This window comes from Nyctereutes procyonoides, unplaced genomic scaffold (genome assembly GCF_905146905.1).
Source record: "Nyctereutes procyonoides isolate TBG_1078 unplaced genomic scaffold, NYPRO_anot_genome, whole genome shotgun sequence".
NCBI lineage: Eukaryota > Metazoa > Chordata > Mammalia > Carnivora > Canidae > Nyctereutes > Nyctereutes procyonoides.
The window spans coordinates 33,360,435-33,386,913 of record NW_026575042.1 but is presented as its reverse complement, the minus strand read 5'-3'; the positions used below and the strand labels follow the sequence as shown (position 1 = coordinate 33,386,913).

The 26,479-nt window shown below is 33.2% G+C and overlaps 1 protein-coding gene across 1 annotated transcript in view; it reads left to right on the top strand.

Moving 5' to 3' along the window:
• Positions 1–26,479, top strand: part of STAG1 (stromal antigen 1) — a 397,763-nt gene that overhangs the window by 213,331 nt on the left and 157,953 nt on the right. The window contains exons 6-7 of the mRNA XM_055321295.1: positions 2,762–2,838; positions 17,010–17,214. Coding sequence (XP_055177270.1) covers positions 2,762–2,838; positions 17,010–17,214 — 282 coding nt within the window. The remainder of the gene's footprint in view (positions 1–2,761; positions 2,839–17,009; positions 17,215–26,479) is intronic.

The following is a 26,479-nucleotide window of genomic DNA, read 5'->3' as shown; positions in this document are numbered from 1 at the left end:
CACCAGAAGGATTTAACTCTAAAAAAAAATACCTCAATGACAAGTTTCTGTTCATTTTCAAAAATACAGCTTTAAACATCTGATTTTATTTTATATATGATAGTCATTTTAAAGATGCTAAGCATGGGACTGGTTTTTATTTTGCTTTTAATACTAGTTACTGTTTTGTTGCCTTTCACTATAATACTAAATTAATGCAGCAAAATAGTCTTCCCTTTTTGAACTAACTTGCTAGTCCATTGAAGTTATAGATAAGATTTCACTGTATATGAAAACCACCATATCAGTCATGGAAGTAGAATTGAACATTATTTTTACTAATATTTACCAATGACATATGTAACTTTTTAAGTAATCTCTACACCCGGTGTGGGAATCAAACCTACGACCTTGAGTTCAAGAGTCGCATGCTCTATTTACTGAGCCAGCCAGGCACTCCTGACATGTAACTTTTTACTGAACCAATAGCATTAGTCTTGTCCTTTCTCTGGACTTTTTTTTTTTTTTTTAAGATTTTATTTGTTTATTCATGAGAGACACAGAGAGGGAGAGAGAGGCAGATATATAGGCTGAGGGAGAAGCAAGCTCCCTGCAAGGAGTCCAATGCGGGACTTGATCCCAGATTCCAGGATCGTGCCCTAAGCCAAAGGCAGACACTCAACCGCTGAGCCACCCAGGCGTCCCGATTTTTTTTAAAATCAATTTTACCAAGATAATAGTTTATATACATTAAAATATACACGTTTTAAATGTACAGATAAATGACTTCTGAGAAATGCATATAACCATTTAATGATACTCCAAGCAAAATATAAAATATTTCCATCTAAGAACAACTAATTCTTCTCACGTTTAATAACTTAAAAATCTAATCTTACTTCTTTTGTTTGGTTAGTTCTTAATGAAAATAGTTTTGCTTATTGAGAGTACCATGAAAAAACTCCTGAAATTCCATGCTTTTTATATAAAGGACTCTATTTCAGGTTGATAAAAATAGTTAATGACCCAAACAAGGTTAAATATAGTTAAAACAATTGTGCGTGATTTGAGTGATTTTTATTTATTCATTTATTTTGGGGGGGATAGGGGGGCAGAGAGAGAGAGAGAGAGAGAATCAGGCTCCACACCTGACATGACCTGATGCAGGGTTTGTTTGGTCCCACAACCCTGAGATCATGACCCAAGCCTAAATCAAGAGTTTGATGTTCAACTGTCTGAGCCACCCATGTGCTCCTAATTTGAGTGATTTTTAAAGAATGTTTGGCAGAAAGTTACATTTACTTGAGATAATTTATAACTAGAATCCAAAGCATTTTTTAAAAAAAACTCTGAAAATTAAGGCAGATTATAGTGTAAATAACCTGTCTTCAATGCTATAAATATTATCTAGTTTTCCTATAAAAAAATGAAGTCACAATATAAAAGTTTCCCATTTTGTTTAGGAAATTGCAGATTGAAAAGGAACTCTAAAAATATTTTCCCTTGTGTTATTCACCTTTCAATCTATCCTCTACAGCTGGATGTAGGGGATACCTGTTGGTGATAATTAATGAATTCTGCATCCTGAAAATGAACAAGAGAGCTATACATCAAGTAATTAAAACATGCTTAGAAATGGTTGTGATTAAAAATATGGGAGAGATCATTTTTCTCATTTTGTAGGTTAATAAAAATTAAGTCAAATTAAGTTTAATATGCCTAATGTGTCATTGCAGTTTTTTTATTGGGACTCTGAATTAAGAGTACACTTTGATTACTTCTGGGGGCTGTCTACTGCTCCATGCTTTTTCCTGTAAGAGTATAGTACACTTTAGAAACTTTTCCTTCTTGTATTCCTAAATACGGTTTGAATTGGAGCTGGTAATAATCACTGGCAAGGAACCTGTCAGAGATTATAATGTATTTTCTTATTGATTCATTGAGTCTTATTCTCATGATTTTCAACTTGAATATTTTACATGTATACAGTTAAAACTGAATCTCATGTAATTACATTATTAGGCCAGTATTCTCTGTAACTCCAGATTGATTTTGAACTTTATTTTAATTTATTTAAATTATGTTAATTTTTAATACAAGTTTTTGATATAAACCACTTATTTTAAGAGTGATGGTATTTATATAATTTTTGAGATAAAAATTATGTAGCTAATATAAAAGTAATAGTAAAGAATGAGGTGAGAAAGGGGTTAACTTTTTTTTATACTTATGTTGAAGTTATCAAGCTATTTTTCATGTTCAGATAGAACAGATTTAACTGACAGGTGTCATTAGATTAAGGAACATTTAGTTTTAACTTATAGGATATTCTGATGATAAAGAATATCAGAAAGAGACATGAAGATAGTAATATTGTCTATACTTGGGTGTTATTCATACTAAGGTAATCATCTATGTGTCTGGATAGCACCAGTCAATCCTTAGGGCCCTCCTTACAATATAAATTTATTATTTTATGTCTTCATCTTTTCCTTCCCAAAAACTCCTCTCAGTTTTTTTCCTCCTGCTTAGCTAATTCACAGAATATTTAGGTTTTATTCAATTTTATTTGTTTGTTTATTTATTTATTTGAATATTTAGGTTTTAAAAAATATGTCTAAAGAACTGAAGTTCTTGAACAAGGGATTCCCTTAGGTAGGAATCAGGGGGGAAGAAAAAAACCCAAAAACTTTGATATAAAATTTTCAAACACTGGTCAGTTTAAATTTAATGTTTAGCATGGGATAGAAAAAGATTAACTGTAAAATCTGTTGTTCCACAGGTACTGTGAGAATAGAGATGTTTCGAAATATGCAGAATGCAGAAATCATCAGAAAAATGACTGAAGAATTTGATGAGGTATAGACTTCAATATTTATACATTTATACTATACACAATATTTATATTATTTTAAAATGATGTATATGTTGATTATTTTAAGTTTTATTTTAGTTTGGTATTTAGTTTAAAAGAAGATACACTATTTCCTCATTTATATGATAATCCATGTTACTAATTCCAAAGTTAATGATCTTTGGCACTTTCTTTACATTGCATGGAGGTATCACTTAATAAAGACTGGTAACTGATACAGATAATAAAATTAGTGGTATGAAGTAGAATTTGATTCTTGACATTCATTCTTGAAGACCACCTAAAATCCCCCAAATAAAAATGCATCTCCAGTAGTTTTATGTTCTATAGAATTAGTGATGTTAAATGTTTTAAAGTAAAAAGGGTTTGGGGGTCAAAGAAGTGTGAGTAGGCTGAATATTATACCTATTTCTGTTTTAGAGATGGCCAAAACACGTTACCTTATTTAAAGTTCTTAGAAATCCTGATGGAAAAATAACCTGCTTAACTGCATTTAATCCATGTTTCCTAAAATTATTTTATGTAGATCTCTCTCTATTGCCCGCTCCTCACCTCCTCATCCCCATTTCGTGTATAAATAAGTTTCTATTTGGACAGTCTACTTGAGAATATTCTGATTTCTACTTAGAATACATGTTTTCTTTGCTAGTCTTCATGAATTAATCAGCTTTACACTGATTGTAAATGTTGAAACAGTTTGACAATTTTATTTTTGTATTCTGTTTATGATGAACTCATTTTATGTCATGCTTTAGGCGACCATTAATTTTAGTTTAATATTCTGCCTTTTCATTTAAATAAGATTTCTATTTTTTGTAGGTGTTCTTTTTTCTTGACTTTCAACACTAACAACAAAGATGTTTTTTTTTCCAAGTCTACTCTTTCAGTGGGATGGGCATAGCCTTTTTTTTTTATTATTTGTAGTAGTAGGAATATTTATATTTGACTTTAAAAAGTACTACAAATACATGGTAAAATACACTTCATTCTCATGAAGTGTTCACCTTTATTCTTGTGATACACACTAAAGCATTCTCATGAGCATCTTTACAGAAACATTCTGTCGGTGCCTTTCAGACTAGTCACATTCCATGAGAGATAGGGGAGACCTTACATTATGACCCATCTATATATAATGTCCATAATTACTTGTTTTCATTTCTGGTGGCCAAAACATTCTGAAATTCCAAAGGATGATTTTTTCCTTCAATTTAATGGTTGCAAAATTGGCCCTGACTAACCTGAGGCTATTAAATGTTTTATTTATCTCAGTGTGAATATTTATATGTATTGCTGGTGAAATATGAATGTTCTTGATGACAGGGGGCTGCCCCAGATTCTTTTGGGTTATGATGGAATATAAAGCTTATGTACTATATTAGCTTCCAAAATTCAAAAATTTCTGGATTCTGAAACATTTCTATGAAATTACTTTTCATTTCTTTTAAAAGGTTTTTTTTTTTTTTTGGTAACTTCATGAGTTTATATATGACAAATAGAAAATAACAAAGCCAAATAAAGGTGCAAGTGGTAGATTTTCTTTTTTTTTTAATAATAAATTTATTTTTTATTGGTGTTCAATTTGCCAACATACAGAATAACACCCAGTGCTCATCCCTTCAAGTGCCCCTCTCAGTACCCGTCACCCATTCACCCCCACCCCCCACCCTCCTCCCCTTCTACCACCCCTAGTTCGTTTCCCAGAGTTAGGAGTCTTCATGTTCTGTCTCCCTTTCTGATATTTCCTACCCATTTCTTCTCCCTTCCCTTCTATTCCCTTATACTATTATTTATATTCCCCAAATGAATGAGACTATATAATGTTTGTCCTCCTCCGATTGACTTATTTCACTCAGCATAATACCCTCCAGTTCCATCCACGTTGAAGCAAATGGTAGGTATTTGTCATTTCTAATGGCTGAGTAATATTCCATTGTATAAATAAACCACATCTTCTTTATCCATTCATCTTTCGATGGACACCGAGGCTCCTTCAAGTGGTAGGTTTTCTCACCAAATACTGTACTAAAAACCATGTCAGGCTTGCAACACAGGTGATGGAGGTCACAGATTAAAAAGTAGTACGTATCTTGGACCTTAAGGACACTATTAAGAGTTTAAGACGGTATTTCCCAGACTTTGTTGCATATTAATATCATTTGGGGATATTTAAAAACTGATGCTTGGCTCTCTCCCTTATTCCCAGACTTTCTGGTTTAATTTGTATGGCATGTAATCTGGTCTTGGGATTTTTAAAGTTCACCAGGTGACTCCAATATACAAACTTTAGGAGAAACTTTGAGAGAAAACCAAGGTTTAAGCTTTAAAAACACTTTATATGGGAGAATAGAATGAGGGGAAATACAATGTGAATACACAGTGAAATTTCAAAACAGGATATCATTGCTTTGTAGTAAGATTCTGAGATAAGTAGGGGTAGATGAGTAATTCAGTAAAATGAAGATCATGATATATCTAAGAAAATATTCCTGTGAATATTTTCAAATATTCAAGTGTATTAGAAGAATAGTAAACTGTACCAAAACTGATGAGTAAAATATAGGAAATGAAATTATTTAAAAAGGTGTTTATTTCATATTCTTAAGTATTATCTCCCAATATTTGAGAATACTAACTACATCAAAAAAGAATGTTTTAAAAACCACCATTTAATGAATAAGTCATAAGGATAAAAGATACAGACAGCATAGGGAATATAGTCATTGGTATTGTAATAGTGTTATATGGCGGCAGTTGGTCGCTACACTTGTGGTAAGCATAGCATTATGTCTGACCTTGTCCAATCACTGTATTGTACACCTGAAACTAATGTAACATTGTTTATCCATTCATCCAAACATTGAAGCTGTGCTTCAGATAAATAAATAAATAGTTAGATAGATAGATGGATAGATGGATGATTCTAAAAGAAAACATTCTGTTTTTCCTATTTGACGGTACAGCTAACACAATTTTATTAGAATATATTCATTTAAAGCAGAATTATATTAATTACTAAGGCTATTTTATCGTTAAGTAAGCACTTTAGCAAAAACCTGTATTTAAAGGCTTAGATAATGCTAAATATACAGTATTTTTACTGTTTTTGTTTCTTCAAAATACTGTATAGGTCTTTTAGCCCCTGGGAGTGGAAAGAGGTTAGTTTTGGTAAATTGTATTTTGTGGTAAAATTCGGAAAGATTTGATGACAGGATCCATTGGATCCCAAGAGCTTAGAGCAATATCTGGTTTACAAGGAGTAACTATTAAAATTTTGTTAGATGAATTGATGCATTAAATTATAGCAAAATAAAGGTGAGGTGTGTTAGAAGTAGCTTAGATTGAAGGTGTTTATGTTTGGACAAGGTGGTCCAAGAGTATATTATTGCCTGAGAAAGTATAGAAGCTACTATTCCTTATTACAAACTGAGTCTAATGTTTGTTTCTTTTTTTAAAAAAACCTTATAGGCCTGCACACAGCCAAAAGTGCTACGTAATTGTAATATCAACGTAATTTAGAAATATATTAATTCTCAGAGCAGTCTGTGGCTCTTCAGTCAGTAGATAAATTTAGTTCCTGTTAGAGACAGCCCCTGACACATAAAGCAAAATGTAGTAGCATTTCTTCCCCAGGTTATTAGAGTCACATCTCCAAATGTAAACTCTTAAGTATGTTTTCCAAAGGTCACTTTGCATCGTTTTCATACATTGAAATGGGACATCTAGATAGCGATATTTTGCAACACAGTACAATTAATGTATTCACTTGGTGCCTTTAATTCTTGTCTATGTTATTTTGTATTGCTCACAATTACAGAATTTTTTACACTGTGCGTCTTCTATAATGATTACAACTTACCCAATGGCTTTTTTCTCTTGTTTCTAACCATATGCATTTCTGTGAATTTGTTTATGTAGACTTAAGTATAGAACTTCTCATTTGTTTATCCATTTGATCATTTATTAGTTAAAAGATTAAAAATTTTAAGAAATGTAAAAATGATTAAGTATTATACAAACGGAAAAAATATAAATGAAATGCCAAGGATATGGTGGAAGAAAACTCAAATTACTTCTAGTCTCAAATTAAAGTCTAAATTTTTAAAAATTTTACATTCCATAATAAAATATTTTTCAGCCTATTGTCTTAATAATAGTGAATACCTATGATAAAGCTAAACAATTATTCTCTTCTCCTCTTCATCTTCCCTATGCTCCTCCTCAGAAGGCTAGAGTTGTTATCTTGTCGGTAGAGTGCTTAAGGAGTAGCTGCCTGGTGATCGTTTCAGACTTTCTTAGTTTGAATTGTCTTATTTTTAAAATATGTGATAAATAAATATAGACAAAGGTTTTTTTTTCCTTCTACCTTTGGTAATCAGATCAAATAATAAATAAAATAAAAATATAAATATTATCATATTACATTTATTTATATTTATAATATTTATTAAATTACACTTATAGTGTAATTTGCAGCATATACTTATTTATAGATTAAATGCATACACTTACCAACACCCTTGAGCATTGAGCTCTTCTTTCTCTCTTAAAATACCTCAGATACAATACAATCTGAAATATTAACCTAGTGAGGGCCTACAAAGCTTATTTTATATACTAAATATTAGTAATAATTTATTTCTTAATTTAAAATTAAGAGAAGTTTTATTTCTTAATTAAAAATAGAGAAGTTTTAATATTTTCTTGCAGTACACCACTCAGTTGGTGTTGTATATATCACTTTGGAAACCACTTCATAATTGAGGAAGGTAAACAAGAATATTAAAGAAAGGAAGCAAAGTTGGGAGTACGAAGTGCCGAAAAGTAAAAAGAATAATCACATAGAAAAACTCATGAAGACTCAAGAAATTATAATCATTTGTAATGTGAAAAGGTACAAAATAGGAAGTAATACACCTGTGAACTTTGTAGTGCAAAATATTAGAGACCAGAGGAAACCTGTTGAATGGTAATAATAGCAAATACTTATGTGTACTGTGTGCTTGGCACTGTATGTTCTTTACACATATCTAATTTTATGAAGTAGGTCTTATATATTACTATTATCTCCATTTTACAGATGAGAAAATGGAGGCAAAAGGGATTAAGGAAGTTGCCTAAGATCACACAACTAGTAAATGATAAAGTCAGGAATGACACCCAGAATATCTGGTTCCTGAGTTCATATTCATAACTACAACCCTGTTGTGCCTAGTATACAATATAAGTCTGTAATCTGAAGTAACTCGGAGAAAATCACTCAAGTAATAATTGTACTGTTTACACTTAGACTCCACTTAGACACCTTCAATCATATAATACACTTCTGGCTATTTTTGTTACCAGATGTCTTATGGCCAACCAAATAAGTTATGGAATTAAATTAGTATCTTTTTGAAAGGACCAGTTATATTCTATTGATATATGTTGAATCTTTTTGGATTTAACCCATTCAGTTATATTATTTGAGACATCTCTCCTTATGAGAAATGCGTAAATGAGATACTCATAAGCCAACAGTAACATTTTTATCAATGGATACTAGTTTAAATCCCCATCTGATTTTGATTAGATACGATGAACTGTATATTTAGGTTATAGCTATATCCTGGTCATGTCAAGATTTTTATTTTTCAGTTGTAAAATATATCTATAAAGCATGATTTTATGATGATATAAATGAATCCTATTTATATTTGCTAATCATTAAGATCTTTTAAATTATCTAGCTAAAGCTAGGTATTTGTTCTCTATTATTGATTTTAGGTATAACTTTTTATTTTAACCACTGTCAAATGAACTATTTAGTCTTTCAAACTTATTTATACAGGATTTACTTTTGTATTTATTCAGTAAATATTTATTGAACACTTACTGTTTGACATTTTCTTAAGAACTATATATTTAGAGATTAACAAGGTTATATAGCTCTAGAAAATGATTTCGTGTCCTAAATGGGGAAAGAGCTTTATGAACTAATAGCAGTAATACTTTGAGAAGTTCAGTAGTTGAGAAATAAAAGACCCCGTGAGATCCCAGAGGATGAGGTAACTATCTGAGATGTGAGAGCTTTACAAGTTACTTAATCCTAAAACTAAGTTTTTAAAGATGAATAGAAGTTCACCAGAAAAACCAGGAAGGAGTTTATAGGGAAGATAGAGTTTAGGATATATAGCAGAAAACTGAGGTACGAAGCTAGAGAAATTAGACTAAAATATTGTATTTAATACTTAAAAATAAACCATCCCAAAACCATTGTTCTCCTAGGTGTACTAGACAGTGCCCAAGATAAATGCTGGAGATAAAGAGATAAGAGAGGGGTTTGAAAAATACTACAAATTTTTATAGCATTCACTTGTGGAAGTTTTTTTTCCAGATGTATTTTTACATAATTTCTTTAATTGGTGTATGTATGCAAGTTCAATTTCCTAATACTTTAAGGCTGAGATTTGTCAGAATTGAGAATTATCTTAGACTCAATTAGCAGAGGTCTGATAGTAAAGAATATTTTCTTGTTTGCCTTATGGAAGTCAGCCAAAATAATCTATCTAAATAATTAATCTTTATGACTTTTTAAACTTAAAAACAAACATAGTTCAAACTATATAGTTAATAATACATTTTATTTAGCCCACTCAGAGCTTTGTTTTATATAATGTTTTCCACTGGATCTTTCCAAGGATAAGTAATACCATTTTCTTTGTTTGACACACGGTTCTTATGCATTCTGACTTTTTGAGAGAAAATAAAAATGAAAAACTGTGATATATAAATGCATAAATATAATTTTACATCATAAATACTAACTATAACATTGTAATAATTTAGATAATGGTACTCCAGAATTTGGAATTTCTCCTAGTGATTTCAGAAACTTGGTATCCTCAAGTATATAAATTTGGTAGTTTGAAATACTTTAATATACTCTTTTTAAAAAAATTATGTGCCATTTGATACACACAAAGAATATATGTAACATATATATAGAAGGTATGTAAATCTGACTTCTCCAACTTAAGAACTCAAATACCAGTGAAATACTACTGAAATACCTATGTGTTCCTCCACACTCCCATTCCAATCCTTCTCCTGAGAGGTAATCATTATCTTGAATTTTGTAACCTTTTCTTACTGATAAATCATTTACTGCTCTTAATGAAATGTTTGTGAGGACTCATGGGTGAGTAGGGACCACACATTTGGAGGTACTCCATAACTGTTACTTGATGCCAATTTAGGGCAGAACATATTTAAAAGGACTGATTGGCAGTCTCACTGCTGCTTTGACTTTACATATTCTCCTCATTTCTCTTTGTGGCTAAGGAAACATAGATTGTCAACATTTATGATAGATGAAGGAGAAAAATATAGGGATCATTTAGATATCATCCTTCCCATTATTTTTGTCCCATATTGACAGTATCATTTTTCTGGTGATTCATTCATTGTTTGAAGAAATAGTTGAGTGCCTGTTAAACATTCTAAGCATTTGAGGACATAGCAATGAATAACCAAAAATCCCTTCCCTCATGGAATTTACGTTTTAGTTGGGAGAGGAAGCCAGTGAATAAAATACCTAGACAAAATATTGTAGTATGATAAATATGATAAATGACAGTAAATGCTATATTAGAAAAATAAAGTAGAGAAGGAGGAAGAGATTGGGAATGGAAGGATGATTTTACATAGGATGGTCAGGAAAACCTCTCTAAGAATGTGACCTTAAGTGAACAATTGAAGGAAGTAATTGAGAACCATGTGTATATCTAGGGGAAGAGAAAATTTAAACTGCACAAATGGCCTTGAGATAGAAACATACCTAGGATATTAGAGAGACAACAAAGAAGCCAGTGTGGCTAAAGCATGTTGATTTATATATTGATTGCATTTGATTGTTTTATTGTCAGTACTTTTTAAAAATATAAAATACTTCCTCCACGGTTTTTTCTTTGCATGACATTAACTTTTAGTTGACAACAACCTAGTTATCTTGTAAAGTATCCTAGATTTTTTTTTCCCTCATGATGTCATTTAACTTTTTCCTGACAGTTAAGAATACATGGACTTAAAATCCCAGGACCAGAATCCTGTAGCTTTGTGATCTAGGACAGGGTGTTTAAGATCTTATTTTTCTCTTTATACATAACTAGTAGTTACCATAGTATATAAATAATGCAAAATTATGGATTTGAAGAGTACATGCCATATAAATGCTAGTTATATCTTATACATGAGAATTTCTCCCCTTGTATTCATCTGAATGTATTTGGAGAAGTTGCTTTCTTACTGGACCTTTTTTGTTTGCTGTGTATTATCCTTGCAGATTTCTGCCTGATATTCTTCCCACTCTGAGCTTCTCTCTGCCTTTCTATACCTGTTTATTTGATATGATTTACCTTTGCATTTGTTTATTCAATAAATTCCTTGGGCAAAGCATCATGGTAAGACTGCACTCAAAGAATTTAAGTATTAGTTATGGACAATTGATTATTTAGGCTATTTGATTATTATCTTTATTTTGGTATCATTATATTGTTTTCTTAGCTCCTAAAAAAAAAAAAAGAAATTACTGTTTTGTGAAAGAGGTTAGTTTTCAATATCCCATTGCCCTTCATTAACTAGACAGTTTTCTTTTTTTTTTTTTTAAGATTTATTTATTTATTTGAGAGAGCACACAAGCAGAAGAGGCAGAGGGAGAGAGAAATTTGAAGCAGGAAACAGCCTTTTGAAGTAGATACAGGAGATTTTTTTCTCCCCACCCCCCTTTTTAACGATTTTATTTATTTATTTATGAAAGACACAGAGAGAGGCAGAGATACGGTCAGAGGGAGAAGCAGGCTTCCCATGGGGAACCTGATATGGGACTTGGTCTCAGGACCCCGGGATCACAACCTGAGCTGACAGCAGACACTCAACCACTGAGCCACCTATGCACCCCAAGATTTTTTTAAGAGTTTCTTCCCTTTTTTAAAAAAGGCTTATTTATTTTATTTTTTATTTATTTTAGATTTTATTTATTTATTCATGAGAGACACACAGAAAGAGGCAGAGACATAGGCAGGAGAAGCAGGCTCCCTGTGGGTAGCCTCATGTGGGACTTGATCCCAGGGCCCAGGATCATGCCCTGAGCCAAAGGCAGACACTCAACCACTGAGCCACTGAGATGCCCCATGTTTTATTTATTTTAGAGAGAGTGCATGCATGTGTGCACATGAGTGTGAGCAGGAGGGGAGGGACAGAGAGGGAGAGAGAGAATCTCAAGCAGACTCCTCACTGATCAAGGAGCCTGAGGTGGGCTGGGGTTAGATCTCAAGACCTTGAGATCATGACCTGAACCAAATCAAGAGTTGGTTGCTCAACTGACTGAGCCACCCAGGTGCCCCCATAGAGATTTTTCCTTTTAATCATAGTATTTCAATATGGTACAAAAATGTAAAAGGACAAAAGGTCGGTTTAGTTAGGAATTGAGCTGGTTTTGTGTTCTGTTGTTGATGTCATTGTCTTTAGTGAACCACAGTTCAGATTCCTCTAGTGGTAGGCTACTTTTGTCTTGTTCATAGGATACCCAGAGGGGTTTTCTCAGTGTTCGTGTTGCACTCTCAGCTCTCTCTGTTCTTGTGTGGCAGAGACCACTCCTACTCCATGCTCCTGCCTGTCTTTCAAGTGGTGTTGCTTATGGCCTGGTACTTATATAATGAGGGCGATTCTTCATTGTCCTACTGCTAAAGTCTTAAGCATAGTTTTTGTGCCTGGAGCCACTGAGGGACCTTCTCAGCTTTCCTGGCCATTATGTCTGTGGCTGGTTTCAGGTAGAGTTTTCCATCTCTCCCAATGCTAGCAGATCTCTGTTTGATATTAGTATTAGGATTCAGGGTCCAAGACAATGTTTTGTCTTTTTCTTGCTTCCAGGTGGAGGATTTTTTCTTTCACCTTCTCGTAGCTGCAGTGGGTCTTTGCCTGTGCTGTGGTGGTGACTCAGTTTACTGACCCATCTCCATCAGATTAAGTCTTTTAATTTGCAGGAGACAAAAGTCTGGAGATGTGAGCTAGACTGTTGTTACCTTTCCCCCAGCAAGTGAAGATCTTGCCCTGCAGAATTACACTACCATGTGAGATGCTCTCTGTTCTCAGAATTTGTTTTAAATACCCAATTGAGACATGTGTAAAAGAGCTTTTGAATGAGTGCAAACTTCTTTTCCTTCCACGCTGACACACTAGTCCACACTTTGACAGACTAGCCCGCACTTCATCTTTGACAGTTCATTAAAATTTTAAGTTCATTTCTTACCCATTTTTTGTGGAGACCTTTTCCTCTTAGGCTCTGCCACAAACAATAGAGCTTGTTTGCTTCACCTCTTCTTGGAGAGGCTTACTCTTTAGAAATTATAGTTAATTCAGCTCAAGATGGGCTCAAGAAAAGTTCTCTGTGTGTGTGTGTGTGTGTGTGGATTCAGCTATTTCTCATTGTTGGTAGCCTACTACATTCTAAGTGGAAGCCAAACCCTATTGTTAGGCTTTTGACTTTGCTTTTAATTTTGTTTAAATACAAAAATTACTTTTTATGTAGGTCAATCTGTTAGTCTTCTATGACTTCTGGTTTTTGTATTGTACTTAGTAAAAGACTTCTTCACCTTGAGAATATTTCCCATGTTTTCTGCTACTTTGCTGAATGTTTTTAAGTGTTTTGATTCATTAGGAATTAATTTTGGGGTAAGGTGCAATCTAATTTTCTTTCTAATGAACTGCCAGTTGTATCAAAATCATTTACTGAATAATTTATTTTTCCTCACTGCTTATAATGCTACTATAACAGTAGGACTGAAATTATCTGTGAGTAGCAGAAAATCTGACCAACAATGGCTTGAATTCACAGGAGTAAATTTGTCTTAGCAAAATAAATCTCAGAGTAGACAAAACATGGTTGGTACTGCATCTCAGCAGAGCAAAGACCTAGACTTTTTCCATCCATCATTTTTATCTGCATTCTTGTCCTTTTGTGGTGTAAAATCGCTGTTGAGCATCCAGGACTACACATGAGTTCTAGGTCACTGAGAGAGGAAGTGACAAAGACTAAAGAAATCATACTTGTTTAGTCTGGCCATTTTAAAAGGCTTTTCCAGAAGCCCTACCTAGCAAGTTACGAGTTTTTTCCTCAGATATTTCTTGCACATTATTTTCCAGGCTACTAATGTATCTCTTATCATTAGTAGTACTGTTCTTTCCTTCAATTCATTAACTGAATTGTTTAAACATGAAAGAAAATATTAGATATATGCAGTTCCATGTTCATTGCATATTACCCAAGATGTAGAAACAACCTAAGTGTTCATCACTGGATGAGTGGTTAAAGAAAATGTGGCGCATATATATATATATATATATATATATATATATGGGATACAACAGAATATATATATATGTATATATATGAATAATATATACAAAAGAATATTATTCAGCTGTTAAAAAAGAAAGGAAATCTTGCCATTGTGACAACATGGTTGGACCTTGATGGTATTATGTTAAGTGAAATAAGACAAAAAAGGACAAATACCATATGCTTTCACTTATTTGGGGAATCAAAAAAAAAAAAAAGCACCCCCCCCCAAACTCATAGAACAGATTAGTAATTGTCACTGGTAGGAGGTTTGGGGGCAGGCAAAGGGGTGAAAAGATACAAACTTCCAGTTATAAAATATGTAAGTCATAGGAATATAATGTATAGCATGATAACTATAGTTAATGCTGTTTTGCATATGTGAAAGTTGCTAAGAGAGTTGCTCTTAAAAGTTCTAATCACAAGAAAAAATCAATGACTTTCTGTAACTGTATGGTGACAGATACTAATTAGACTTATTGTGATCATTTCACAGTATATACAAATATGGAATCATTATGTTGTATATCTGAAACTAATACAATGTTATATGTGAATTATAAATCAGTAAATAAAATATTTTAGTTCCCTAGGGGTTTTTTTAATTTTTAAATTTTATTTATTTATTTTTTTAAGATTTTATTTATTCATGAGAGACACAGAGAGAGAGGCAGACGTAGGCAGAGAGAGAGATGCAGGCTCCATGCAGGGTGCCCGAGGTGGGTGGGACTCAATCCGGAGACTCCAGGATCACGCCCTGGGCCGAAGGCAGACGCTCAACTGCTGAGCCACCCAGGCGTCCCAAGGTTTTTTGTTTGTTTGTTTTTAAATTTTGATTTGTTTTGTGCTACATTTGAATCCTTTGAAGTATACTTAGTTTTTTATTATTTATTTGTAAATGCGTATTTTCCTGCCCTTCCTCTTGCTTGCTGTTGGGCTTGTTTAGATGGATTATTTATCTATTTTTTTTAGAGATTTTATTTATTTATTTGACCGAGAGGGTGTGTACAAGCAGGGGGAGTATCAGAGGGAGAGGGAGAAGCAGGCTCTCCACTGAGTAGGGAGCCCAATGCAGGGCTTGATGGGACCATGACCTGAGTGAAGGCAGATGCATAACCAACTAAGCTGCCTAGGCGCTCCTCGATAGATTATTTAGATAAATGATATTCTTTGTTGTTGAGCATTAAATGACTGAATCTCACAGTTGATATAAAGCAAGAGAAGTTCTACTCTTATGAGCTTTTATGATACAGAAGCAACAGCAGCCTGTTGATATACCTTTGAAAAGCATCTCACATTTCCACTCTTTTACTCTCTCCAGTCTACCCCTGACACTCCCACTTTCAAGGACTAGGAAGATTCAGCCAGCCCCTTCAGTTCCTTTTTGATCCTTTTGAGGCTTAGTTAACTCCCTAACACTCATATAGCACCAAAATTTTGACTTCCTTTTCAGGTATTTGACCAAGTGCTAAGTAAACTCTTACTTATTTCTGATTTCTCTTCCTTGCTCTTGGGATTTCCTGCTATTCTAAGTATCATACTCGTTCTCTTTCCTGAGATATCAACACAGCCCAAGCCTTTACTCATACCTAATTTCTTTTTTTTTAATTTATATATATATATATTTTAATTAATTAATTAATTAATTATTTATGATAGTCAGAGAGAGAGAGAGAGAGAGAGGTAGAGACATAGGCAGAGGGAGAAGCAGGCTCCATGCACTGGGAGCCCGACGTGGGATTCGATCCCGGGTCTCCAGGATCGCGCCCTGGGCCAAAGGCAGGCGCTAAACCGCTGTGCCACCCAGGGATCCCTATATATTTTTTTTAATTTTTTTTTTTATTTTGATACCTAATTTCTTTGAAGCACTTTGGTCTAGAGAAAGCAAATAGCGATAAATTGGGAATATTCAGATACCATTTTCAAAGAATCTCTCAATGCTTTGTCAATTTATATTTTTCTACCAAGATGTTTTAGTCTAGAGTAGGGCACCTCTAACCAGTTGGATCCAATGTCAGTTTCATGTTATGTTTTTGTTTTTAATTTAAATTCAAGTTAGTTAACTTAGCGTATTATTGATTTCAGGGTAGAATTTAGTGTTTCATCTGTTGCATGTAATACTCAGTGCTCATTACATCAAGTAGCCATCTTACTGCCCATCACCCCATTACCCTATCCAGTTTCATGCTACAATCTGATAATACCAAGAACCCATATTAGATTTCTTTTCTTTGAAAAGTTAATCTGCTCTATAAAAGAAAATTAATAGAACATTTTTCATAAAATTGGAAGAAATAGAGTTGCAGTTTCAGATACAAAATACTATTTTTGTATTTCATAATGAAATACACTTTTGAAATTCTCAGTTCTTAAAAATTCTATTTTAAATAATTGAAAGATGCTGATTAGTTTGATCTGAATTCAGTAGCAAATATCTTTTCTAGTCTAAACTTCTTTAATTTTTTGTTGTTTATACTTCAAAGTATCTCAACTAGGACCCAAGTGTAACAACATCGGAACTATTCTTTTTTGAATGTTGGCTTAAAATAATGAATTAAATACTTGGTTCTAAATAATAATTATGAGCACTGCATGAATTATTTAATTGTGGAAGATCAAAAAGAAACAATAGATACAAAACTATCCGTATACTTATGTAAGTCACCTTCAATATCCACATCTACTTTTGAAAAAAAAAAAGTTTGTAGGTAGGGAAAAAAGCTTTAATCAAATTGATATCATATGTCAAATTTAATATGTTCTTTTTATTCCTTTTAGGACAGTGGTGATTATCCCCTTACCATGCCTGGACCTCAGTGGAAAAAGTTTCGTTCAAACTTCTGTGAATTTATTGGAGTCCTGATTCGACAGTGTCAGTATAGCATAATTTATGATGAGTATATGATGGACACAGTAATCTCCCTTTTGACTGGTTTGTCAGACTCCCAGGTCAGAGCTTTTAGGCATACAAGTACCCTTGCTGGTAAGTAACCAATGTTCTCTTTCTGTTTTATTTATTTTTGTTAAATATGTTCTATTGCACTTAAAATGTATTTAGATTAAATATTAATTTAATTTTACTTTGCTCTTGAAAAATACCATCTCTCCCCTCCCCCAAATTCATCTGAATGGCTTGTGTTATCTGTTTAGGTAAGATGTATGACTATTTTGATAACTGGCATTTTATGACCTGAGAATGAAAACTGAAAATTTCTGGCAAATTTCAGCAAATCTCTCTCTTAATGTTTAATAATTTTAATACATCATTATATTATAATCCAAGAGATTTTAGGAGTCCACTAGACCATATTCTTCGGTAAACCCCAAAATGAGTAGTTGAAATTCTAAATTCATAGTGGTGTTTTTTTCACTTTATTATATTGTTTTATTGCTCATTATTATAAATAAATGTATAAGTATTTGTTTATATATTTGAAACAATTCTACCTACTTACAGTTGCTACATAGCAACATTATTCCTATTCCTACTGATGTAATAATAACCTAAGTTTTTCTAGATGTAATATCTCTGAAAACAGTTCATTTAGATAGGCTAGATAATCTGAAGAATTGACAGATTAGTTTTCACTATTCATTTTGGAATTATCTAGAGAATTTCTCAGCCAAGTATATGTATTTTTTCCTTGTTTCTCTATAACAAGTCAATTTCAATAATTTAGCAATTGTTCTGGTTTCCCTCAACTGCTTTAACTGTGCTTACCGAAAATGACTGTTCTTTTTCATCTGTGATGTAGAGCAAGCACACACGTGTATACATGCTCATTTGTGTAAATACTCCCAGAATACATCCTTTTTAGTAGCAGTAACTTTGTATTCATCTTACACATTACAATGACAAATACCAGATTTAATTTCATTAATCGTATTTAATTTCGCATTTAAATTAAATTTCTCATTTATCAAATATATTTAAATCTTTGGTTCTCAAACTTTTGCAAGTACCAGAATTATCTGCAGGGCTTATTGAAACAGATTGCATGGCCTTACCTCCAGAGTCTAACAGATTTTAGGTTTCCTGATATTTTGGGGAATACACATTGATAACCCGTGGTTTAAAAATCTTATCATTTTCTGGCTTAATCTGCTGCCTGAAGCCAATATGATAATATTACCTATGGTCATTCATGTTTTCTTCCATTCCACTTTTTTCATTTCCTTTTTTCCCCTTATTTAATCCATATTCCTATCCATTATCTTCTTAGTTACATGTCTATGTAAAATAAACATGAACCACATTTTCAAGAGTAACATTTTCCTTAGTATTAGGAAAAGAGGAAGATCTACCCAATTTTATCTTTTTCAAAAGGTAAAATAAAAATAGTTTATTGCTGAAAAAATTCCTATACAGAACAAACATCAAACAGTTTAAATTCTGTGTTTTGAGAGTATCTTCTTGCTCGTTATTAGGAAAAAAAGACATCTTGTACCCAAGATTCTTTAAAAGATATTGCAAATACACTATTATTTTAAATTATCTGATAATTACACAATTTTTTCTTTCTGATTTCATGACTTTTTTAGTATCTTCTTTGAGTTGCTTTTTTCTTTTTCTTCATATATTCCATTGAGTTTTCATCTTATTTTCCTCTATGTACAGTAATGCCCATTTAGCTGGTTGTCAGATGGATAGTAAATGCACAAGAAAGAATAACATATTGTAGAAATAAGTAGAATATTTTTACTTTTAAAATGTCTTTCCTGAAAAATGCACTCTAAGATTCTTTTGCATTTGTCCTCCACTGCCATGTAAATGAAGTATTACTGTATTTTACTGATTTTATAATAGTCCATTTCACCTCTCCTTTCCATTGGCCCATTTTCACTGACTTTTATTGTTGTATTGTTTTCCCTATATTTATCTTCTGGCAATCTGTATACGCTTATTTTACATATACTTAAATATATTTTAATTGTAGCTTTCCTCTTACCCTTTTGAGTAGCTTCCTCCTCCTTCCCAGTATTTTTCTGCCTTTTTTTCCCCACAGTTTATCAGTGTTCATGATAGCTTTTTAAACTGCTTTGTATATCATCTAGCCTATTTGAATTTGAAATTATTTTTTTAGATCACATATCAAGAAAAATGGAAGGAAATCAACATGTTTATACTGATCTTTTAAAAAGTGGAAACATTTCTCAAGTGATTCTCAAATTTACTTCAAAATATTACTATTCTTGCTATGTCTACGGTTATTATATCTTTCAAGACTCAGTTTCATAAAATGTAGGACTTGTCAGTCACCTTTAACAAAGCACAGAGATCTTGCTGAGAACTTAAGACCTGACTGGATAATAAATTATCCATATTTTTAAGGAATTTTTTGTTGTTGTTCTCATCTTTTCTCTCTCTCTCTCTTTTTAATGATATGTATACAAGGGGTAGATTAAAAGATAATCATTTTTATTCACTTTGCAGGACGAGTCTTGGGGACTAGATAAAATGGGCAGGAACATTTAATCCTCTGCTTCAAAGACTATGTGCATGGACAGTTACAAGGCAGTTATGGCCAGATATGATTATCGGCTTTGGAATAAAATGCTCCTTGACATTGCTTATATCTTAGCTGAGAAGAGAGACAATCAGGTTAGTTGTTCTGTAGGGTACAGATGCGATGAGTTCCAGAGCTTCATGAGTCATCAGAGTGGTCCTATCAGTAGTACTTTTAATTGATCTTCCAAATAACTCATTTGCTTGTTCAGTTTAATATGTGTCCCTATTATCAGTGTTTATGCATTGTTTTTAATTGTATACTTTTATCATATTTTTATTAAAAATTTTCATCATTCGGTAGTTGTTTAGGTCTGTTTATTCTACAGTTAACAGTAGTCTCATTTTTCCTTTGGAAGTAAACCATGTTTCCCCTTTTCTTAGAATTCTTTCTGTCATTAAATTGAGACAGATTGCTAGCTATTACATTTTATATTTTCCGTATTTTTTTTTCTGTTATCTTAATTGGAATTTTAAAACATTCTCGCATTTGACCTAGTGCTTCACATTGCTGTACAGTTTTCATTAACTATTAATTTATAGAATTAAGTGCCCTTATTTCTGTTCTAAATAGCACCTCAGTTGGATTTACTGTGGATACAATTTATATAAGTAACATTTTGTCATTATTTTGGTGAATATAGAATCTGAGACTGGGCACAATTTCTTTATTCCCCAGTTTGATAAAATTTTCATGAGGAAATAATCTCTTTTCTTTCCCCACCAAGGTCAAAATTAGATAGAATTCCTCCTGTTTTATCATTTCATTGTTTGGTATTACAGAGTCTGTTTTTTCAGATCTATATATAGTTAAATTAGTTTTAGACATTTGCTTTAAAAATATTTGCCAATACTTTACAGAGTGTTGATTTTAAATTTTTGGTAGATGGCAATTTACAGGTTAAGTAATGCTGATTTAATTTTTTTATTTTTTGCTGTTTCCTCACCTATATCATTTTCTATGATGTTATAAATAGATTAATATTGACTACCACTCACTGCTAAGGTGAAAATGCTAATTTCAACAAAGGGAGATTAAGAATACAAAATTTGTATTAATAATAGCATGGTAATTGGTTCTAATTTTTTCTAAAGTGAATTCTGGGAAAATTAGAAAATGTAGTTAAGATCATCATATAATAGTCAAGTGGCCTAAGTATGCTGAGAGGCCCAGCTTCACTAGTAGTTAACAATAGGTCACTTCAGACCCTTGAGGGAGTAAACATTTCTTTATACTTTATTGTTTAATATTATTATGTTTACATATAGTTGATTTTTATATTGACATATGATTCACTGTTAATATTTTTAACCACGTCAGAGTCTCTGGACTTATGTAGTTTGAGGAAAGATACTGTATATGAAATTGCTTTGTTCTCTAGTCATAGACTGAAAATCATTTTGCTTCAGTAAATAGGCATCTTTTCTTTGGCTTTCAGTTGCTGAAACCATATAATACAGTGGTTCAAAAAATGGGTTCTGTGCCAGACTTTCCGGATCCATATGTCTTGCTGTCTTTCACTAGTTGGGTAACATGGACAAATCCTTTTATCTACCTGGCTTCATTTTCTTCACATGCAAAGTGAGGAAGATCATGATAGCTACCTTTTTAAAAGAGATCAAGAGGGCATGGACCAGTGCCTGACATTTAGTAAGCTGCTCCTATTATTCTGTAATGACAAGAAGAGCTAATAGCATTGGCAATGTTTCAGTTCATTCATGTTTTTACTCAGAATATATTGAAGACCTACTCTGTTTTAGTAATAAAAGACATTGCAGGTGGGGAAATCAGAAACAAATTAGATCTTTCAAAAACTATTAAGAAAACTAGTAGCATGCTTTTTCATTTTACTTAGCTTGTAGGTCCCAAATTCTCTTTATTAATTTCAATTAAACTCTTGAATAGACAGAATATTTTTGGTTTCTATGGTTAGGACCTGAAAAATTTAGGTCAGTTTGGCATCATCAAAAAGCAGATTATAGGATAAATAATCTTTTACATATTTTTTTCTTATGATTCATTATTTTATTCCTCTAAAGACTTAATTTCTCATTGCTTTGTACTTTTACTTTATTTATTTATTTATTTATTTATTTATTTATTTATTATTTTTTTATGATAGAGAGAGAGAGGCAGAGACATAGGCAGAGGGAGAAGCAGGCTCCATGCACCAGGAGCCCAACGTGGGATTCGATCCCGGGTCTCCAGGATCGCGCCCTGAGCCAAAGGCAGGCGCTAAACTGCTGCGCCACACAGGGATCCCCTACTTTTAGTTTTTTTTTAAAACTTTATTACCTTTGTTTTTCTTATCTCTACTCTAGAGATAATACTTTCCAGTTTTCCAGGATTTGTATACTGTAGACTTTCGGTGTTCTTATGGGATTAATGCCCAATAATTGACCAAATTCATGAATGCCACTATATCTATAACGGTATTCATAAAATACAATAAACTTTAAAATGTTTTTAATTTATTCATGTAAATTTGTAAATATTTCTTTCAAATATGTAAATATAATGTGTTTTCTTGTTATGTGTTTTAGTAATGTGTTTTCTAGTTAAAGAACCTTCATTTTCTTAGATTTATTTCTTTCTGTTACAAAGTATGAAAATTTGCTTTCTTTTGGGGACCAGTAAAGAAATTTTGAGAGAGAGGTAGAAACATAGGCAGAGAGGGAAGCAGGCTCCCCACGGGGAGCCCAGTGTGGGACTTGATCCCTGGACCCTGGGATCATGTCTCCAGCCAAAGGCAGACACTCAACCACTGAGCCACCAGGAGTCCTTTTCTTTTAAGATTTATTTACTTATTTAAGAGAGAGAGAAAGAGAGCACATGAGCATGCAGAGGGAGAGGGAGAAGCAGACTCCCTGCTGAGCAGGGAGCCTGATGGTGGGCCTGGATTCCAGGTCCCTGGGTTCATGACTTGAGCTGAAGGCAGACACTTAACTGACTGAGCCACCCAGGTGCCACTTTGTTTTAATTAAATTTAATTACTTAATTAGATTTTATTTATTTATTTGACAGAGAGAACACAGCAGAGGGAGCAGCAGGGAGAAGCAGGCCTCCCATTGAGCAGGGAGCCCAACGTGGGGCTCAATCCCAGGACCCTGAGATCATGACCCAAGCAGAAGTCAGGCACTTAACTGACTGAGTCACCCAGGCACCCCCACTTTTATTTTAAAACAAATAATAGGATTAATTTTGTAGCATGCATTTTCTGTGCTTTTATTTTTTATAATCATGTCTGATATGGCAGGTTCATTTTCCACAATCTGAATGTCTTTTAAGTTATTTAACTTTTTAAATTGTTCAGATCCTTTGTCTTTTATTGGAGTCCTTATCATCTTTTGCTTTCTTCCTTAATTTATTCTCTCCTTTTTGGGGATCCCTGGGTGGCGCAGTGGTTTGGCGCCTGCCTTTGGCCCAGGGCGCGATCCTGGAGACCCGGGATCGAATCCCACGTCGGGCTCCCGGTGCATGGAGCCTGCTTCTCCCTCTGCCTATGTCTCTGCCTCTCTCACTCTCTCTCTCTCTCTGTGTGACTATCACAAATAAATTTTAAAAAAATGTTTAAAAAATATATATATTCTCTCCTTTTTGGTTATTTATTTATTTATTTTTTTGATAGCTTTGAGGAGGGTTTTTTTTTTTGGGAAGTATAATATTTAAGACTTTACATGCCTGAAAAGTATATTTTTATCCTCCTTTTTAATTTTCTTCAAAATTTTTCCTCTAGCTTCCAGTGTTTCTGTTGAGAAGTCCAGTGCTTTTTCAACTTTCGATTCTGATACTTTTTCTTGTCTTTGGCAGCTTTTAAATTTTCTCTTTATCCTGGTATTCTGAAATATCATGGTGATATACCCTGATGTGTATATATATTTTTTCCCATACATTATACTTACCACTCTTTGATCATTATCTAGTGCTTGGATTGTTAATCTCTTGTGGTTTCTCATTTTCCAACTCTTTTCTTTTTAACATTGTTTCATTGATGTAAATTGTTCTCTTATCTCTTTGACAATGTTAATTATTATTCTGAAGTTTTTTTCTGCACCCTACTCTTATCTTCTGATTCTCTGCTCTTATCCCTCTCTTTCATGTTGGAGACTTTCCTCAAATATCTGCTTCTTGGTACTCTACTATTGCTAAGAGTAAAACATGAAAAAGGCAGTTACCAGAGAAGGAAGGTGTGTGTGTGAGAGAGAAAAAGAGAGAGAATGTGTTGTGTTTGACAGAGTGAGACAGTGGTTTTGTCTTCTTTGGTTAGCATCACTATAGGACGGTCCTGTGGTCAGCTAACATTTTCACTGTAGACCCTAAACTGTTGCTATAGATAATTATTTTCCATGAAGAAGTTCACCTTCTTTGCAGAAGGATCTTTCAGTACAGTTGCTCTGTACCGTTTGGGAGTTGGGCAGGGTGAAGCAGCATCCAGGGCACTCTGCAATTCACATATATCCCTCTTCTGTATCTGATGATTCCAAATCTCTGGTTCATTTTATTGGGGGAATAAACTTTCTGGATTTCCAAGATGGGTGTATGATGGAGAAATTGCTTGACTCCCGAGGTTGAAGTAGATATTTTGGGATTTAATAAATTACTATACAGACTTTGAAATAAAACTATTTTTAGAGCTTACCTCTCTCCATCTTCTGTGGAACTTTGTACTTCTTTTTTTTTTTTTTTAACTTTGTACTTCTAATTCCTGAATGCTCTGGCTTCTGCAGAGCAAAATAGTTATTTTATTTTTCTTTTTAAAAAGTTTTTCCTAAAAAAATTTTTTTTCCTTTCTGTTATTTTTTATAAAGAATTTATTTGTTTATAATTTAAAAGAATTTATTGTTTATGTGGAGAGAGAGCATGTGTGATTGTGTGCACAAGGGCAGAGGGAGGGAGAAGCAGACTTCCCACTGAGTAGGGAACCCAATACAGGGCTCAGTCCCAGGATGCTGGAATCATGACCTGAGCCAAAGGCAGATGATTAACTTACTGAGCCACTTAGGTGCCCCTATTTTTCTTTTAGATATACATAGTTGTAATTACTTTTTTGACCATTGGGTTTGATTTGTATGCTCTCTGCTCATCCTTCTCCTTTGCATCCGCATATATTAATATATTGTGGTTTGGATTTACAAATATTTTTCTCAATTTATTTGTTTTCTCTTTGTTCTTTTGATTGGATTTTCAAGAGAGAGAGGGATTGGTTAAATCTCTTACCATTTTGGGGTACCTGGCTGGCTCAGTAAAGCATATGACTCTTGATCTTGGAGTTTTGAGTTTAAGCCCCAAGTTGGGCATAAAGTTTACTTAAAAATAAAATTAAATTAAAAATTTAAAAAACCTTGATCATTTATAAAGTAGATGTTTGTTGTAAGCCTTTTTGTTTGTTAAAATAGCTTTATAAAACTAAAGAAGGAGTAGTATATCATCCCTCTTTTAAAAATATAGTTTGTCCCATTATTGAACATACTTCTAAGGCATTACAGTGATAGTTTTCAGAAGTATAGTAGGTATCATTATATATAAATGGTGTTTTTTAGTTTTCATGTTTATGTTTAGGAACATGTAAATGTAAATTGTTGTATATTGGTTAAAAGAGTCTACAATCTTAATTTCATCCATCCCATTTGCCAGTAACCACTTCTTTTTGTTTTGGTGTTTTCCTTTCATGCTGCCAATTCCAGTATAGTTTTTCTTCTGTTGAGACTTTAAATCTTATGCTATATTTTTGGTGTTCTTCACACCCTTCATATCTTCACTTCCCCCACTTTCCTAGCTTAGATCCTTTCATCCAGATTTATTACAGTCATGTCCCTTTCTCACACCCTCAATATCTTTGCCTTTCTTTCCCTCCATCATACCTCCTTGGAAAACCCTGTCCTCCATATCTGTACCAGAGCAGCTGAAAGTTAAGAAAAACATAAAATCATAATGGCTGGGCTTTAAGATTTTTCTCATAAGTGGGCCTTTAATGTTGCCTAGCAATCCTATTAGAGTATTCTACTATGTAGATACTCGTACTTACGAATTATTTCATACCTTCTTCTCAAACCTGTAACATCCCCTATTTTCTTACTTTCACACTTAGCTGATTATTTTGCTTGCTTAATAGAGACAACAGAATTCTTCAAGGATTAGACCTACTTACCTAGGTGCAGCTATATTATAACCTCTAAGGTTGATCCTTGCCCTGGTGAAGTGGATCTGACCCCTGGTTTCCACCCCAAGAACTTTGCTCTTCAATGTTTTCTCTCTACCAACTTCAGTTTCCCTACTTTTATTAGATAATTCTCATCATTATACTAATATGGCATTAAACGCTTATCTTTTAGGAATATTCTCTGTTAGTTAAGGTGCTCCATAGACACAGAACCAATAGGAGATATTTTACTTACTGGTATATACATACATATCAAGATGTGTATGTGTATCAAGATATGTATATCTTGGTATGTATGTATGTATGTATATACCAAGATATATTTGGGGAGAGGAAGTTTTATTTGAAGGAGTTTGCTCACACAGTTACGGGAGCTGGCAAATTTGAGATCTGTAGGGTAGAATAGCAGGCTAGAAACAGGCTGGAGTTGTACAGTCCTGAGGCAGAAATTGCTTCTCTAGGAAACCTCATTATTTTGTTCTTAGAGTTTTCAAGTGACTAGAGAAAACCCACCACATTATTGAAGGTAATTTCCTCTACTTAAAATCAACTGATTATAGATGTTAACCATATCTACAAAA